The sequence below is a fragment of the Dermacentor albipictus genome, chromosome 9 (genome assembly GCF_038994185.2).
Source record: "Dermacentor albipictus isolate Rhodes 1998 colony chromosome 9, USDA_Dalb.pri_finalv2, whole genome shotgun sequence".
In the NCBI taxonomy this organism is placed as follows: domain Eukaryota; kingdom Metazoa; phylum Arthropoda; class Arachnida; order Ixodida; family Ixodidae; genus Dermacentor; species Dermacentor albipictus.
In genome coordinates this window covers 17,266,888-17,285,283 of record NC_091829.1, presented here as the reverse complement: position 1 = coordinate 17,285,283, position 18,396 = coordinate 17,266,888, and the positions used below count along the sequence as shown (strand labels likewise).

Sequence of the window (18,396 nt, the reverse complement as noted above, 5' to 3'; positions counted from 1 at the left end):
GAAGAACGTGACTAGGTACCCAAAATAATCACTTTGGTGGCAAGGTTTCGGTTTCCTTTTTTTTTTTTTTGAGGCCTTCCCGGGGGTCACATTTTTTATGGAGCCCGGCCTGTAAAACATTTACTTCTACTACTACCATTTTCTTAAGTCAGCCATTTATTCGATTCAAAACTGTTGAATAGCTGAGTTCCCTTATATTGTATAGTAAACGAGGACGAACTTGCCTCTGCAGCTTTGCTAGTTAGGTTGAGTTTCTTTAATCATAATCCAATATCCTTTGCCATTTGAAAAAAAAAAAGCACATTATGTTGATGATTACAAAACCAGCACCTTCTCCTTATTCCTACATTGTGTCGAAAGCTCAAGTACATGGGATGATTGATCGATGTCGGCTTGAAAGTTCAAAGCAATAAATAATTTGATGGCGAAACAAAACGTGAGATATTCAGTTCAGAAAAAAAAAAAGAAATACATATATTTCTAGTGTTTTTTTTTTTTCTTAGACGTGCTTCTAATTTGACCTTTCAGGTTTTCACGTTAGCGCGCCAGATATACTATGCCAAGCTCGCAACTATCCTTATTAAATAAATATCTCGTTTCTTCGAATAAGTTAGCACGGCAACAATCAACAAATCATTCTTTTCTGTTTGTTTCCTCAACAAAAGATGACGTGAGTTAAACATTCAATCATTTTGAAAACTCAGCTCTGTGCCTTAGTATTGACACGTGTATTTATATTTATCGGGCGACCAGGTTTCACCGCCTAACAAATCTTATCGCGCAGCGCGGGACGCGCTTGCATGTATCCGAAGTTTCTGGAAAGTTATCGATGCTTCTATCCGCGTGTCTGTTGTCGCCGAACCTTGTGTTATCAGATTTCATCGCGTGACATGAATGGTGTAGAACTTTGTGGAAGACACACGGGTCCCATCAGGTAATCTGGAACATTCGACGACTGATCTATAAAAGCCGACGCGCTTGACCCGCTGATCAGATTTTCGACGATCGCCGACTGTGTTCGCCGCTTTCGTTGTGCTATAAGTGTAGCCTGTTTTGTGGGCACAGGTTCGCCCAATAAAAGCTAGTTTTGTATTCCACCATACTGCTTCTTTCTTCGCCGTCACTACCACGTGACAGTATATTGTTCTGCGCAGCATTTCCTTTTGCTTGTTCAGGCCAAAGCCCTGTCTCTCGTAAAAACAACACCACTTCACAATCATTGTTGTACAGGGCCAACTGTTCTGTATTGTTGCGCAACTAGCGTTCTTGCAGAGTTGAAAATTGTGTGCACTGCCTGCGAATAGGAAATGTTTGAAACGTGGCGACCGTGACGTATTTCTGGCTCCACAATTACTTCCAGCACCTGCACTCCGCAAAAACATAGACTTCGAGATCCGTTTTTGTTACTCAAACGCCACGATCCCTGGGGCATAGATTTGAACACCAGCTACTGTCGCCGAATGGATACTCCCACCTTGTTCTTTGTTTTTTTTTTTAAACCTTGCCACGGTTTTATTCAAAGCTATTTTGTTTTCACGACGGTTAGCGGTTTAGTGCGACGGCTGGCTGGAAACACAAGCTACGTTGTGTTTGGGATATATAGCCCCCAAAACAATTAACGCCCTTTGGGGCGTATCTTTTTATCCCAGAAAGGTAATCGTCATCTGTTACAACCATAGAGTTTCTCACTCTATGGTTACAACGAAGCTGTGTATGGCTAGGGCATTTCCGTCGTCTCCGAACAAACCGCGAACTAGCTCTCACGTTTGTCGTCGTCGTCTGCTTCCTCAACTGGCTCCGTTGCCACTCATCATTCCAGCGTATAATTTCATTTCTCTTCTGTCGTCGTAATGGGAAGGTCGCATTAAATTCTTTTTTTTTAAATTTACAGTGGTATAAACCATTGCTTAAGGGGCTATGAGTCATTCATTGTCTTGCGTGAGGGTTGCATTTAATAACAGAAGTGTTACGAGAATGCATGTGCGTGCTCATTGTCACGATGACCGCCGATCTGGAGAGCAAATATGTTCGCACCTTTGTTCAAAATTCTGTGACGCCTCTGTCTCGGGTGCTAAACAGCTTCGCTGGTCATCCAACTTCACCGAGTGGAATGGCTCATAATTATTTCTTGTTTGTCTTTCCTTTCAGTTCACGAACGGCATGCGTGTTATCAGCGTCGCGTACCGTTCTTAACAGGAAAGTAGCGAGAACAGAAGTTTCAAGAAATGAAACGCAACAAAGACAGACGACACTTGTCGTCGTGTGACAAAGACGCGGCCCAGATGGTGCAAACTATTTTTAAAGTGTAGGTCCGCACATGCGGTGTCCAAACCCACGTCTCAGCGACGGTTGCCTCTGAGAGTCGGAAGCGAATCTCGGAGGCTATGCTTTCGCTAGCTGCATGCACCGGAACTAATTTAGGAGCCGAAGACGCGTCGCGGTTGTTATGCGTGTGTTTGATAACACACATGGCAACCGACGACGCAGGGTAGCGTCGAATCGCAGAGATGTCTTCCAAATGCGTTCCTTTGTCGGCTGGAAGATGTTTTCTTGGCAGGCAACGTAAACTGTATTCGATGCTAGCTGCAGTTGGAAGTTGAAACACGTCCTTAGTCGTCATATTCTATTCCTGCCTGCTGTGTTCCTCTTCTTCTCTTCCTTGACAGTCTCGGTATCCTGCTTCATCTTCGTCTGCTTCCGGTTCCGATCATGGAATCTTGTACACCAGATTTTGCTATTATTATTATTATTATTATTATTATTATTATTATTATTATTATTATTATTATTATTATTATTATTTGGGGGAAGGCAGGCTTCTGTACACTCAGACTGCGGTAGATAGCGCAATTATGTCATATCGAACGGACCATGCTGGAATAGACGGACAACACTTCCAGACAAATCGCAGTGTGCGCGTTAGCTAATTAGCGAAAGTTTTTGCTGATTGACTCCCTAATTATATTGGTATTGCACATGTCCCAAATGCGTAACTGAAGCGGAACAGTAATGGAGGCGTAGCGTTTTAGCGGAAATCTTGTACGAGGTATACGCACTGGATTAAAAAAAAGTAATAATAATGAAGATTGGTGGGGAAGTATATTGCTGGTCCAACCGACACTTAACAGCGCTTCATTTTTTCGCGGTGCTGAAAGATGTTACATACGGTACGAGGTTAACGGCACGCTAGAACGTACTAAAAAAGTAAGTAAATCGTAAATAAATATAAAGGTCGCCAGCACAAGTGCTTTTTGTCACGACCTATGCAACCATGCCAAGTACCCCGAGGGGGAATATACTTTATAAAAGCGATCCGACAGTTTAATCTCCCCGAAAAAGAAAATGAAATAAGGAAAGAAAAAAGGAATAGAAGAAAAACTCAGAAAAACGGCCGATTAAGTAGGCGGCATCTGCGATGTCTGTATAACGCGACATTTCACCGAGCTTACGTCTCTGCTAGTTCGGATCCAGTGCGCAAGTACGAAATATGAAACAAATATCGTCTAACATGATATGTCTTCTCTCACTCTTACGCAATCACGTGAACAGCACGACTGTGCGATTGCAGAAAGACTGATGCACGACGCTGTGTTCCATGTCTTTAGTAGTCGCAGACAGTTCTTTTCTTTAAGGAACGAAATAGGACTTACGTTAGGACGTATTCTGCGATTGTTTTATTCCTGAAGCTTGCATTTACAGTATCTGCAATTTTATGTGAAAGAAGTGCAACTGGCTCCATTTAAAGGCAGCAATAATTCCTAAATACCTTCTATTAAGAGAGAGAGAGAGAGCTTAGTATCGTCTGTTCAGTGTTTACGTTTGACAGTTCATTTAAGTTCAAATAGTGCCAATTTCCACGACCCTACTTCATCGGAAAATATTCCATAGTGGTTAACACGAATTAAGGTATTTAAATTTGACCGAATGCTCAGCTGGGAAAGTTACTCGTGACATATCAACATGTCGGGTTCGAATCCATGCATCATGAATAACTTGCTTACAAAACAAACTCGGTATGCCGCTCTCACATTGTTAACGACTGCACAGTTTGGAAGCATGCGCGAAATGCGACAACTGTGTGCTACATAAATGCGTCGGCCTTCACCCGCGAATCGCGCCCCCTGACAATATAGCCCGCAAGCGTGGTCTAAAGATGTCTTCACCTAAAGCACAGAGGAACGATAAGGAAGTGCTCCTGTGAGGGGCTGAGAACGCATAAAAAGAGAAAAATGTCATCGCGGAATAAGTTGTCTATTCGCAGAGAGCAACGTTAACGCGTTGGAAGCTATCTCTTTCTTCTCGTAACTGCACTTCTAAGTGCCCTCTACCACATTACACACCTCGTTAAGCCAGTATTTCCTCTTCCCCGTATCGTTAATAGTTTCCTTACTAGCAGCCGTGTTGTCGCCTTTCTCGAAATGAACCTCATCTCCGAAGTGCCATTTTCCATTTTGTTTTATTGTTTTTATGAGGCAGTAGCCGTAATGACCGTAGATCCCGCAACGAGAACGTCCCACGCGCCCGAAGTCAAGCTATGCAAACACACGCACGAAAAAGAAAATATAGAAAACGCAATCCGCGCTTCTGTCGTCTCTTTTGTTTCCCCGTGTCATGTGCTCGCACACACACACAAACACGACGCAGCGGTCTCTCTTGATCGATTTGTAACTGAATTAGGATGATTCATATTGGCCGACAGCGCGTTGTCGTCTGTTGCCGTCACCGAATTGATTTTCGTGTCCCTACCGTCCCGTTGTGCCGCCAACACAAGCCAGGTGCGTGCGCGTTTGAGCGCTAAGCGCGGCAGGCGGCGGCCTGTCTGCGCAGTTAGAGAAGCAAAAGAGGAAGAAGAGAAAGCAAAAAAAGAAAATAAAGAAAAGAAACAATCGAGATAAGAACAAAATAAAGACCGCGCCGACGGCGGTAGCGAGCCCGGCCACCGGCACGCCCGCCTCTTCTCCCATTGCCGGCCGCGCCTCGCTTCTGCCGCTGCGGCCGTTCAGGTGTCGTCTGCTGCAACGGGTCTCTCTTCTGTTTCTCCCAACCGTTCCCAGGTGGCGGCGCCGCTCGGTCACGTGACCCGACACTCGTGAAGTGCCACCCGGTCTCTCCCGAGATCCACCTCTGACACTGTGGACTGTGCGTCGGCTATCCAGTGTCGCCCCAAAATGTACCACCTGCTCAGCGAAATCCGGGATTTTTACAACAAAACCTTGGAGAGCGGAGGTAAGCCCGTTTCCGTGACCTTTTCCATTCATTCGCGCGCATCCCTCGGCACGGGGCACCGCGACCGCCTAGGCCTAATGCCGGTTTCTCTGGCCCTGCCTACGGAAACCAAAACACGAACCAAACAACAACAACAAAAAAAAGTGCGGACCGCGAAACTTACGGCCAAGCGAGCACCCTCCTCCCGTCCCTCCCTCCACGCCCGCTGATCTCGACGCGTGCAAACGACGTCCTTGCAGGACGCTTCTTTAAAGAGCCGGGCGGCCAGGGGGCTTGGGAGTGGAGGGGTACCCGAAACTGTAGTAGTCGCTTTGGTTCGATTTTGACGAGGCAGAGAACAAATAAGCGTGCGCGACGTGTGTTTCGCTGCTAACTTCGAGAAGAACGCGGACAGCCGGTACTCGTACCAGCCACCATACAAACAAGCCCGTATTCGTACGTTTAACCTCGCACTGTAGCGAGCTTCGCGATGCGCTAAGAGGAGGATTGCGCGGTGCTCGGAATAAATCCTGCCGCCGCTGCTGCTGCTGCCGGGAGCGTCATCCGCGCCGCGGTCACCGAAGGTTGCGCTGAGCTCCCGTCTCTCGCGGCAAGCAACCGCCCCTTAGGGCTGGCTCCGCGGTAGGCCGCGCTGTGCATGGCGTGTGTGTGTTTATTCCCGCAAAACATGGGAGGGTTTGAGTCCGGGCTCCGCTATTTTTCGATGCCCGGGCCTGCCTCGCTTTAGCAGCACCGTGGTTTCCGATGCTCTCGCGTGTGTGCCGCGCCGACCCCGCAGGACGGGCCCGCTCGCTCGCTCGCTTCGATACACATCCAGGTTACGTAAGTAGCGGGCGTCGTCGCCAAAAGGCCGAACTCGCCACCCCCTCCTGGTCGGGTCGTGGTTCGAGTGTTGTGGTGCCGTCTCAATTCGCGTTAAGTGGACGTATCCTCTTACCCGCTTAACCCTAAGTAGCTCGGTCGATCTCTTACGGAGGGCGGATGGCACCCTTGTCTTTCTTTTTTTTTTTCATCTCCCGCTCGTTCTTTCCCTCGAGTTTGCGAGCGGGGCACGAGAGGAATCCGTGACCTCGTTTAGTATGCCCTCGAATGCTGCAGATTCCTTGTTCGTTTCACCTTCTTTAATATATATATATATATATATATATATATATATATATATATATATATATATATATATATATATATATATATATTCTTTGCCGTGTTCCGCCTTTCCTCCTGCTGGGTTAGCTCGCCGATCTCTGCAGCGCCAGATGACTGAGCATTGGTAGCGTATACGCCTTTTATTCCTGCAGCACCGTTAACGTCGTTTTAAGGGAACGGCGCCACCGCCAACGACGGTCCTTCTGTTTCGGCCGCTTCCTTACCGCGTCCAGCGCGTAGCTTCGCGCGAAAGCGCCATTCATTCTCGAAAGCTGTGGCTACTTGACACCACCGCGAGCGGGCTATGCAATGCGTGCTGCGGTATGTTTGTCGTCGCTGCGTCCGGTGTGAGCACTTCGGCGGTGTGCAGCTGCTTGTGGCGGCGTTTGTGCGTGCAGGTGGGTTGGGTCCAAGTGCGGCGTCGAGTCCGTGCGAACTCGGCGGCGATTTGCGTCGCCCACTACGGCACGCTCGCAAGAGAGCGCACATTGTGTAAGACGCTGTCTCTCGCGGATCATGCAGCATTTAACGTGGTAGCTCGATGTGTGGAAGAAGATCGTGCATATATTGAGAGGTGCCGCGCTTCCAGAAAGTCAAGGGCGGCGCGTTAGGCGTTTGGCCAGCTTTTCAATGGATAAGGGAACAATCTCACGCCCCCCTCGTTATAGCTCTTGTCCGTAGCCGATGTTTTCCCTCCTTGTTCAGGTTTGAGATAAGAATTCTGCTAGCGCGTGGCTGTTGAATCGTTACTATTGAGCTCTCGTGAGATAACGGCAGCTTGGGTATGCATTAATCGTTGGTGCCAGTCTGAGTGATCCCTCTCTCCGTATTGTAAATCGGAAATCAAAAATTGCACTCGTTCCAAACGTTTTGCGAATATCGTCGCGCCGTAAAAAAAAGAGAACGAAAAGGCCGGATCCGTGCCTGTGGGCCCGTTTCGCTGCAGCGCTTGTTAGTCACCGCTAACTTTGTCGGCGAGTGAAGCCGGCCGCTTTGAGTGTGACGCAAGTCGTTTGAGAGACACACACGTCGTGTGCTGCGGAACTGGCATTTTGCGCCGAGGGAGCTGGCTGGCTCGCTTCGGAGCAGGTGAACATCCGCTTTGCCGGCTGCGGTTTGCAGTTTTTCATTTTTTCGTTTTCGTTTTACGATTGCGCTTTGTCGCAAAACCTCTACCTTTGCGTCACCTCGGCAGGGTTAGCGCTTGGTAACCGCGCACGTGCTTGGTGAAAAGCTTCGATGCGTGTTTCGCGTGGTTGCTATTTTGGTGATTTCGCCACGCGCGATTATCGCAGACGCGGCGGCGGGGCGAGCTGCCAAAACCTCTTCGCGCTTTGCAACTTTTCGATGTTTGGAGAAATCGCTCTTGCGGCGGCGTGGACGGGGGAACCAATAACAACGCCGGCTACCACACACGCGTCACGACGGCCTGCCGGCGTAATTTTCGTCTTCGTTGGTGAAACGGCGGAAGCGGATACACGGTGCTAGAATGAAAGGAGCAACGCTGCTTCCTTCATTGTTGTGCGTCCGTCTGTGCAGTTAGTCAAGACTATCCAAAATGCCATTTCTGTTCATTCGTTTCGATAGATTAATGAGCTCAAGGCACGAAAAACGTTCTATGGTTTGCTTCACTTTACCGACAATGATTCAAGCATTTAGCTAGGTGCTCGTAAATGCGAAAATCGCAGTCGACGCGATCGGTGCACTTGAAACGGGAATGCGAAGTCCGCATGTGCGGATACCGCATCTCCGGGGGAAAAATATACGCTATACAAAATTCATACATACGCGGTATTTCGCGGCGGTGGCGGCAGCAGCAGTTTTGCCTAATACAGATGCGCCTTCAGCGAATTCGCCATACAACGAACGCACTTACCCGCTTGCCTCCCGTTCGCTTCGTTTTGCAAAATCCGGTCACGAGTGTTTGCGTCTACCAGCCCGGCGAACGTAATAAACATGAACTTCGAAATCGCGCGTGTATCGTTCACATGTGGCTCACCGGGTCACGCTCCCTGTCTACGCGCCTGCTTTTTCGAAACATTGGCTGCACCCCGAGACATTTCCTTGGTCGAGCACCGCAGCTCACTAGCGAGAATTACGCCACTTAGACCAACTATAAGCCGATAACAAGTTCCCCGTGCGTCGGTCTGAAAACAGCTCTAAGGAGAGTTCAACTAAGCGCTCGGAGCACCCTGAAATCCTGAAGATCTTGTTCTGGACGTTGACGCGTCATATTCGCTTCGCTTACTGCATTCGGATGCTCAAGTTTTCAGGAGTCCTAAAAGAATTATGTACTCACGTGTCATTTACGACCTTCCTTATCCTTTTCTCTTATTTTTTCGTTAAATAAAGGCCCTCAGCCCCTCATATCATAGAAAACTAGTAAGCCTCAGAGCGCCCTGAATAGTAATTATAGTAGCTTTTCTGCGAAGCAGTTTCGATTTCGTTTGTCAGGTATGTGTGTCATGACGTGATTCAGGTGGTCACGTGGCAGCAGGGCATCGTGAAGTTTTGGCGCCTCCGGCTCGCTATGTCGTCTGCTAAATATTTAAAAAAAATTGTATTGCATGCGACTTTGTTTCATGTCCCCATGATTGCCTTTCGTATTCAGGTTTATATTGTGACACTCCACGGTACTTATTACCGTAGCCCAGCTATGTCGTCCCGAAACTTAATACAGCTTTGTGCCAACAGCAACATCGCGTATTGCGCCGTTTTTCCTCCTGAAAGCATCCCGCGGCAGGAGTGACAACCGCACGTCAAACAGGCACGCAGACGAGACGACTACCGATGCAGAAGTGAATCTCGAAACGATTCTTTTTTGTTGTTTATGTTGCTTAAACAGACGCCGTGGTAATAGCACGTGTACGAAAAACATACCAGCGTCAATTCGTTCCGAGCTGTGCTTTTCTTTTTTTATTGCTCTTACAAAAGCTGCTATGTGTGCACACGGACGTTGTTGGACCGAGTGAAGCGAGTTCCACTTTGCCATGCCGCTAGTCTGCAAACGACCCCGACCCAAAACGACGCAGGCTTTGAAGTGAAGCCGAGTTTGCCCGTCAGGTATCGGTTATACCACATGTGCCGGGATGCTGCTCTGGACGCGGACGAATTCCGCCATCTTGTTGACTTCGTCATCTTGTGAGCACTGATTGGCCGAGAGGGCTGCTACGGCCTCTGATTGGCTCCAAGTGCCACCATTACATAATTTGACAATATGGCGGAATGTGACAACGTCCAGAGCAGCACCCTGGCTCAGTGAAAAAGTGCCGTCAGGTTACCGTGGACGTACATTAAAGTGAAAGACGCGAACGGGACTAGCTGCGACGGTGGAGACATCTTGCGGGGGCGCCATGTCTCCTAAAAGCGCTCGAAACTGTGACTGTTTCACTAAACGGTCGATAAAGGGGATAAAGTGGGGGCGGAATGCAAAAAAAAAGACGCTCGTGTACCGTGCCTTGGATGCGCGTTAAAAAGAATACTAAACATGAAAGTAAGTGTTAGTAAGCTGCACTTCTACATTAGCCAATTAATAGTTATTAATGTAGTTAATAAGGAGTAGTTATTTATCGCTAAAGATGGACTACATTGCTTTCTAAGGAGTCAAAGGCTGAACTTCGCGAACTTCGAAAACGTTCCCCGTGGCCGTGTAGCACGGCCGCAACTCCATTGCCGTGAACCTCCATTGAGGAGTTCCATGCTCAGCGGAGTTCGCGGGTGCCCGCGCGACAGGGGTACGAAAATTCGCAATGTCACACTGACGTACCGGCGCAGAATTTAAGAAATCGAGTTTGGCGTTGGTGGTCTCCTCCAGTAATAAGTCTCAAACCGCGAAGTTAGCGAAAATAGCCTTGACGGAACACTACGTCAGCCCAGCGACTGGTTTAGTGTTGCTCTTAACGCCGTAATTTGTATTCACAGTCGTGCCATGCGGGAATGTTTATGACGCATTCTAATTGAGCGCCGCGACACGAGGTGTCGCCACTATAGAGCTGCTGCTCCACCCGTTCACTTCTTTCGGTGCACCTCTACGCTGCGGCAAATATCTCGAAAGGTCGTTCTTTTTGCCTGCATTGTAGACAAGTAGTATCGAAGTGCATTGGTTCTTTTCACCTGCATTACAGACAAGTAATATCGAAGTACCTTTGGCAGGTCGTGTCATACACGCAGAAATGTATTCGTTATTGATACAGCGTGTTTCATTTCTCACGCTGCGCACCCGATACATTATCGGGAATGCCATGTGCGTTTAAGCGTACCACGGCACTCCTAGAAGGAAAGTAGCGGGCCGCATAGTTTTACGGAAAGGTAAATCGCATCTCATTAGATAACGGCATTACCGTGGAAACGAGCCACACAGAGCGTTATCCCCCTTACAAAAGTAGTTATTGGAAGCATGCTGTCTTATGATTTCATTTTATTGTATTCGGTTGATGTTCTGTCGAATTTTATTTGATTCAATAGATATTCTACTGTATTTCGACAGAATGTCTATTCAACGCAACGTAATTCGGCAATGAGTCTTGTATGACGACTTTCGTAAGGGAGGGCGCTGTGTCTTGTTCCTACGGTCGTCCCTTGGTTAATGCGATGTGATTTAAAACTATTATAAGCAAGTCCAGTTAGTCCGAATTTACGTTCCGGTTGCAGAAAGGAAATGCGCGCAAGGTTGACCATTATCGTTGTCCCACAGAACTGGCACCCTGATATGTGCAAGAAAGTATTGGTGTATATTTTCACGTGACGTCACGACGAACATGGCGGCCACGATGAAATCAGTGCACCATATTATCATAATTTGCTTTCTTTTTGACGGTGGCGTTTTTTTTTTTTCGGATTATTACTAATGATTTGCCGCTCTGCCCATGACGCGTCTTCAGGTTTCTTGTTTACGCAGCTTCTCGATCCCATTTTTGGCGATGACGTCAATGCAAATCAGCCAGGCGTGTTCAGTATTCCAGCACGCGAACGCGACCTTTTTTATTGCCAGTTCTGCCCAGCGGTCACAAGGAAAAACGTCGGGCATTGAGCTGCCTGTAAAGCGAGCCCCTTGCATACTAAGTGCGGCTCCATCCAGTTCAGTTGAGCGCGCCCAGTATTGCTGCATGCTACCACGTTACTGAAGGCAATATCACGCTCGACGTGCTGTACTTTCCGTTAGCGATGGCAAAATAATCGTTTTTCTTTTAATGCTTGCAACCGGGGACAAACTTTTCCACAAGCTTTGAAATGGTCAGTCAGATATCCTTCTCAGGAAACAAAAAAATAAGGATCCAAAGAGAGACGTGAGTGATTCTGCGGTAAAATGATATTTAATTACTCCGTAATCTCGTGAGTACTGACTAGACTATGTACGACGCATCGCCACCGAGATTACTTCAGCAAAGTATGCAGTGCCTTGGCATAAAATTGTGCAACTCTGACGTATTTATCGGCAGTCCATAATGCGCGACTAAAATGGCTACATTCTTGGTACATTGGTACTGCTGGGTACATTGATGTCTAGTTAAAGGGGCATTAAAGAGAACAAGTTTTATGTTTAATTATTTAAATCATTTAATTATTTATTAGTAACGGAACTCCTTGCACGTGCAGAGCTACCAACTTTGGCTGTTCGCGGAAAAATGGCCAGGCTTAAGTATCTTTGCCAGCTGTATCACAATAGATCCAATTTGGATTCCAGGTTGCCGCCCGGTAGAGGATTGTCAAGTACTAACCATCCCTTTGCAGTTATGTCCTACGTGCCAAGAATCGACGTTTACAAATATTCGTTTCTGCCTAAAACAATTATAGAATGGAATAATCTTGACCGACGCGTATTTGATAACGTTTGTTCACTAGAAACTTTTGAAAGAGTTGTAACTGTGCTGTATTGATTGAATGCACCCTTCCCACCCTGTAACAGCCTGGAAGGACTAACAGTATTGGAAATAAATAAATAAATAAATAAATAAATAAATAAATAAATAAATAAATAAATAAATAAACAAACAAACTTCTTCAATGCCAATAACGTCACTCTTACTAGTACGGAAAAAAAAAAAAAAACAGCAGACGGGTGGCGATGTGGCGTCCCTTTGGACCCTGTAGTTAACTTTTTGGCCTACAAGATGTACTACATTGTGTTCTGAAAGTTCCCAAGGCTGAGCTTACGGACTACAAGGTCAGACTACATTGTGTTCTGAAGGTTGCCAAGGCCGAACGTGAGTTTCCACAATTTCTACCGCGCCACAACGGCCCAAATGCGAGGAAATTATCCGAAATTTGTGACGTCGCCCTGACACATACAGTCGCTGGTGATCAGGGGCAAAACAACGTACGAGACTGAGTGCAAGAACTTCGAATTTCAGTTTCGAACACCCATCTAGCCCAGATGTGTTATGTTGATCATCGAGCCACTTTCCCACACGTATCGCTGTGCGAAATAAAACTCTAGTTTGAAAATGGGCAGCGAATCGGCTGGGTTAATTACTACTGTTCGCCGTGTTTATTTTCTTTTAACCCTTTCGTTTCTCATTGTGCACAGACGTTCTGCCATATTTTTCTAGACTTACGGTCCTTTTCCGCTGATTCATATAGGGCAGGCGAAAAGCATATTGAACTGCTCCGATGTACCTCTGAGCACAGCCTCCGAGATCTTCGCCCGGAACGCGTCAGCCTCCGTTATCTCTCTCCGTTATCTCTCCCCGTTACCAGTTATCTCTCTCGCGCCCGCGCGTATTTGAAGTTGTCAGCACATGCGATGTCGCTAATGCTAGTCAAGCGCTACACTGGTGCCGCAGTTTCTGCGAAGAGCTCATCTTATCGGCCCCAAAGCACGTTTCCAGCGTTTTTCATTCGAATGGTTGTTTCGATGAATGCCTCCCGCTGCGCTTGATCGTTCGGCCATTTCAGCTTGAGCCTCCTGGCTCTGAAAAAGTTCTCTCACTCTGCCTTGCATGCTCAGTATCGGACGGGGACAATTCCCGCGGCTCCAAACTGCCCCTCCATTGCGGGCGCGCCAAACTGTCCGTTTAGCCGTTTGCTGTCGTCACTGCAGACGTGCACCTGATGTGTGTCTTGCCACGAGCAGCACCTGTATGTTCGACGTGTACACGAGGACAGTTATTTATACATATGTCAGCTTTTAGCAGAGGTGGGAATGCCCTGTCTATCCCGCCGTGCGCCACTGTCATTAACACGAACGTTGCTAATTGCACGTGAACTAGCAAGGCGCCATCGGTGCTGCCGTAGCTCCTGCATGGCACCTCAATCGCTGATGGTGTGTGGGATCCTGTCTGTACGGGATCCCGTAGGTGCCTGGAATTTCGCTGGTATTGGGCATACTGTGCGATACCGTACGTGTAGGGGGATCGCGTAGGTGTCCGGGATCCTGCTAGTGCGACGACTCCGTTGGTATACGTGTAATATAGTACTACGCATGAGCTCGCTTTAGTGCCGTATACCGATTTACTCGATCGTAACTGCTGGCCGACTATTTCCACGGACAGACCGAAACGCTCGAAAGCGCGTTTCACCTTATTCGCGTTGACAATTAACTTCCTTTTTTTTTGTAATCGACGGTGGTAATTAACGAGAAGCTGTTCCCGCGCCAGTAGCGGTTCCCGTCGCCCATGTGAATCTCTCGTGATACGAGGGCGTCACTGCGCAAAGACAAAGCGTGCACTACTCCCGCGCGGATGAGGTACTGCTCGACCTCCTCCTTCCAGCTAGCCTCGACTTTGACCTCCGGCCGGTTCCGCTTTCATCCGCGAACCAGAAAAAGAAAAGCAGCCGCGCGACTATAAATGATGAGAGCAAAAAAAGCGGATTCGTAGACGCGTCGCACACATGACGAAGGTCGCGCCTTTTGCCGCACTGGCGACCAAAACCTCGCGGCTTCGTTATCAAAGTAACGGGATCCTCCTCGGCGCAGCAGCAGAAGTGCCCCGGCACTTGTGTTGCGTTTCCTTACTGCAACGTCGATACGGGATAAGGTAATGTGCGGTGCGTTTGTGAAAGGCCGCCGGTATCTCGACGGCTGCAGCTGACACGCGTGGTGGTCTGCTGATCCGAGCGTCTGCTCGTGGTGTGAAACAGCCTCCCGCCTAGACACTGCCCGTACGACGACGGCGCAGTCACGTGGCAGCGCGTTACCGGAAAGTGTTACCGCATCGGGCGAGCCCGATGTTGTAGCCGGCGCCATTATTTCTCTTCGCTGGTGACTGTGATCACTGGCTTGCAGCCATCCTTAGCACATCTGTTTTGTCTGGAAACTTCGTTCGTGTGATCTTTTTGCTCATCTCACCTGTTTTGCGGTACCTCATGCGCCGTTCAAGAGGCCGAGATATATTGGAACTGCAGACTGGTAGTTTCCATGAGGAAACATTGTGTTTACACGTGTGGAAAGTTGAGGCTGCCGATACATGATCACGGAAGCTTTAGCAGGAGCACCTCTGGCAAGAAAGGAGTCGTGGTTGATTTTCCTGTGCATTACCGTGTGTTTCACTGGAGTTGTGGTCTCTACATCAGAGTTTCTTATACATTCATTGGAGCATGCAGTGCAGCACAGTATTTGAGCATGATAGTGTTGCTTCCACTATGAACAAAACATGTAACACAGGACAATCTATGACACATTTCAGTAAGCTGGCCAGTGCATCTGCAGTCATGTTGTGGCCAATTAAAGCTGCATCATGGTCATGAAAACAGACCACAGTGTCATTTGTCACCAGTCAATGAAGAAGTAACATTCCTCTGAAAGCAGTCAAAGGTCAGCTGAGAAGAGTCATATAGCTAAGCCCTGTAACTACCATTACTAACCAGAGGGTAATAATTCTCGCTGATGACTATTTTACCTTGTGGAACTACTCAGTAACCTAGTGCCAGTTATGCTGGCATATAGAGCTCAGTGTTAGAACGATGCTGCCATATGTGTAGTTGGCAAACACACAATGCAAACATGGACAGAGCCGTTGCTCACGCCACCATCGGCTGTTCTCATTTGAGGAAAATTGTTGCCCAACTCGGCAAACATTTCCCTAGTGTCACGTCATGTCTCATGCAAACATTGCTTCAGAATGTGCAACGTGTGAAAAAGTTGGATGAGAGTTTGTGTTGTAGTTACAGTGAGCAATACCTAGGCATGCGAAAACTAGCTATAAAAGGACATTATGAAATGCACAACTGATGTGTGACTCCTGATGTTAATTTTGCATCAGGTACAGGCAGTTAATTTTGTCAATAAGTAGTCTAAAAGCCTTGCTTTTTATCTAGCTTTCTTCACTTGGCTACATATTTCACTTAATGCTAGTATCTGGAAGACTGTTAAGCGTGCTGTTCTATTTCTGCCCAGTCGTATAGAGTAACGACTTGTTCACTATAGCAGCTTCAGTTTATGAATTAATCATGGTGCGCTGTTGTTTTTTGTGGAAATTCACACGGACATAAATCGTGGCACTTGCACATGGCTACAATGTAGGCATCAGTAGAGTGAAGAATGGGGTTACCTGGCACAGCAGCATAACTACACTTGCTAATGTATGAAAAAAAAAAGCTAAAACCAAAGAGCACATACATACACAATCAGCACATGGCTGTGCTTCTCATGTGCATGACTGCACAGTCATTACAGTGTAGCCATTCTCAGTACTTACGCACTCAGAAGTAACATTAGTCAGTGCATTCTGCCAGGGTTTTGCGCTAACGTTAGTGCATCTTAGCTGTTGTTGGCCTCTTCTCATCTGTCTATTCCATCCTTTTCTGTTTCAGACTCAAGGGTGCAGGAATGGCTCTTCATGCAGAGCCCATGGCCGACACTGACGATCTGCCTGTCGTACGCCTACTTTGTCAAGGTGCTGGGCCCATCCCTGATGAAGAACCGGGAGCCGATGCAGTTGCGTTGGGTCATGGTCGGGTACAACTTCTTCATGGTTGCTGTCAGCCTGGCCATATTCCTTCTGGTTAGTGGGCCAACCGTTGTGCAATTCCCGACAGACTGCCTTAAAACAGTGCTATGAAAAGCCTGCAAGACTTTAGTTGTCGGTTGCTGATGTACAAACCACAGTAAAAAAAAAAATCTTTGACTCTGTGGTACCGTTACAAAGTGAACTAGCAGATGTGAGCATCGCAGTTGGGGATTTGCTATGCTGCATCTTGTCGTATCGAGACATTTTAAGTTAAGTGAGGAGATGGCGTGCTGGACAGGGCAGAGTCGTAATGTGAGATGTGAGACAATCAACAAGGCTACCTACCTCACCTGTTCCTCTCTGACCACCCTGGGCCAAGATGTAGTGGTTCTACTCCAGCTCTTTTCCTTTTTTCGGCAGTGATCCAAGCAGCAGTTCGCCTCTGTTACCAGGATCAGCCAGTCCTGAGCAGTAAATGAGAAAGGAATATAATGAAGTGAAGGGAATCGCTGAATTATACCAGCTTTAACTTTACATACACGGTTAGCACTATCTCACCTGCACGGTTATGGAACAAAGATGTTAAGGGGTCCAATGCCTACACAACACAAATCAGCTTAGTAATATTGTTTTTTTATGATAAGCACGAACACAAGCACAGAAAACTTTTGTTATGTTTTGTTATCTACAATGTATGAAATGCAATTATTTTCAGTATTTTTTAAACTCTTTAGAGAAGAGTGATATTTATACCGATACCATATTACTGTGATGACATTACATAGACAAGAGTTTTGGCAACAGTGACATTTTGTTGCGATATGCTCAGCCATAATCTATGATGTCAATGTCCCATGCAACTGTTCTTGTGGAAAAGTAGGCGAAATTTGCTGTCGACATTATTCTAAATGAAACCTTTCTTGCCAATACATAATTGTTTATGCATAACAATTACAATCAAGCACACTTATATAAGAAGCAAGCTGCACCAACTGTTGGTTTTTCTTGGGAATTTCACAGTGCTGTGAAAAGCCTGCAAGACTTTTGTTGTCAGTTGCTAATGTACAAACAATACCACAGTATAAAAAAAAACACGCACACACGCACAACCACTTCAGCTCGGTGGCCAATATGGTTCGCGGAAATTAGTGCACGATGTGCCTTTGTCTTTAATGTATACATAACATTCCTGAAGTTCTTTCACATCTCCTGCAGAACGTATAGGTTATCATAAAGTCAGAACCCCAGGTCTTGTACAAAGCTTTTGATAATAATGACTAAAAACACAGTAAATGATGCCTCTTGTTAGCTTGGTTTCTGCATGCCTCTGTCGTGATAGTCCCTTTACTACCCACCACCAGTAGAAATCTGTTGCATTGTTGTATTTAGAACAAAATAATACTTCATAAAGTAGATAACCAGTGACAGTAAATAGGTAAACCTGCCGTGGTAGCTTAGTGGCTATGGTGTTGCGCTGTTAACACGAGGTCGCGGGATCGAATCCCGGCCACGGCGGCCGCATTTCGATGGAGATAAAGTACGAAAACACCCGTGCACTTAGATTTAGATTTAGGTGCACATTAAAGAACCCTAAGTGATCCAAATTATTCTGGTGTCCCCCACTACGGTGGGCCTCATAATCAGGTCATGGTTTTGGCATGTAAAACCCCATAATTTTTTTATATAGATAGCCTGCGGAAGTTGGTGTGAAATTGAAAATAATTTTTAAATATTAGAATGCCGACACTGTCAAGTTTACGATGTTATAAGTTTTCAAATTTTGCCACCAGAATAAAAGATAATGGTCTGTAAAAGAGACTAAATACTTATTGTTGCTCACTTAGCATGTAGCGAAGTATGTACACAAATAATTTTAAAAGAAACTCAAGATAAGACTCATGAAAAATTGTCAAAAGGGTACATTTTCTGCCCTTTTGTTCAAGAGCCTTTGTCCTTTTTGTTTGTGCTGTGGGCTTGCGCAGATGAGCTTTATTTACATTAGTGAAGTTGTGTAAAGTAGGTATGAAAAGTATAAAACAGGACATTTCTTTCTTTACTCTCTCAGTCCAAACATGTGCAATTGTGTGAGCTACATTTTCGTTCATACTGTAGCAAAGGCATGTAATGGAAAAATAAG

The 18,396-nt window shown here is 46.6% G+C and overlaps 1 protein-coding gene across 2 annotated transcripts in view; it reads left to right on the top strand.

Moving 5' to 3' along the window:
• LOC135903717 (very long chain fatty acid elongase AAEL008004-like) overlaps positions 1–18,396 on the top strand; it is a 96,405-nt gene that overhangs the window by 69,738 nt on the left and 8,271 nt on the right. For both annotated transcript variants that reach the window (XM_065434092.1, XM_065434091.2), the window contains exons 2-3: positions 5,055–5,226; positions 16,123–16,313. In XM_065434092.1, coding sequence (XP_065290164.1) covers positions 5,169–5,226; positions 16,123–16,313 — 249 coding nt within the window. In that variant the 5' untranslated portion in view covers positions 5,055–5,168. The remainder of the gene's footprint in view (positions 1–5,054; positions 5,227–16,122; positions 16,314–18,396) is intronic.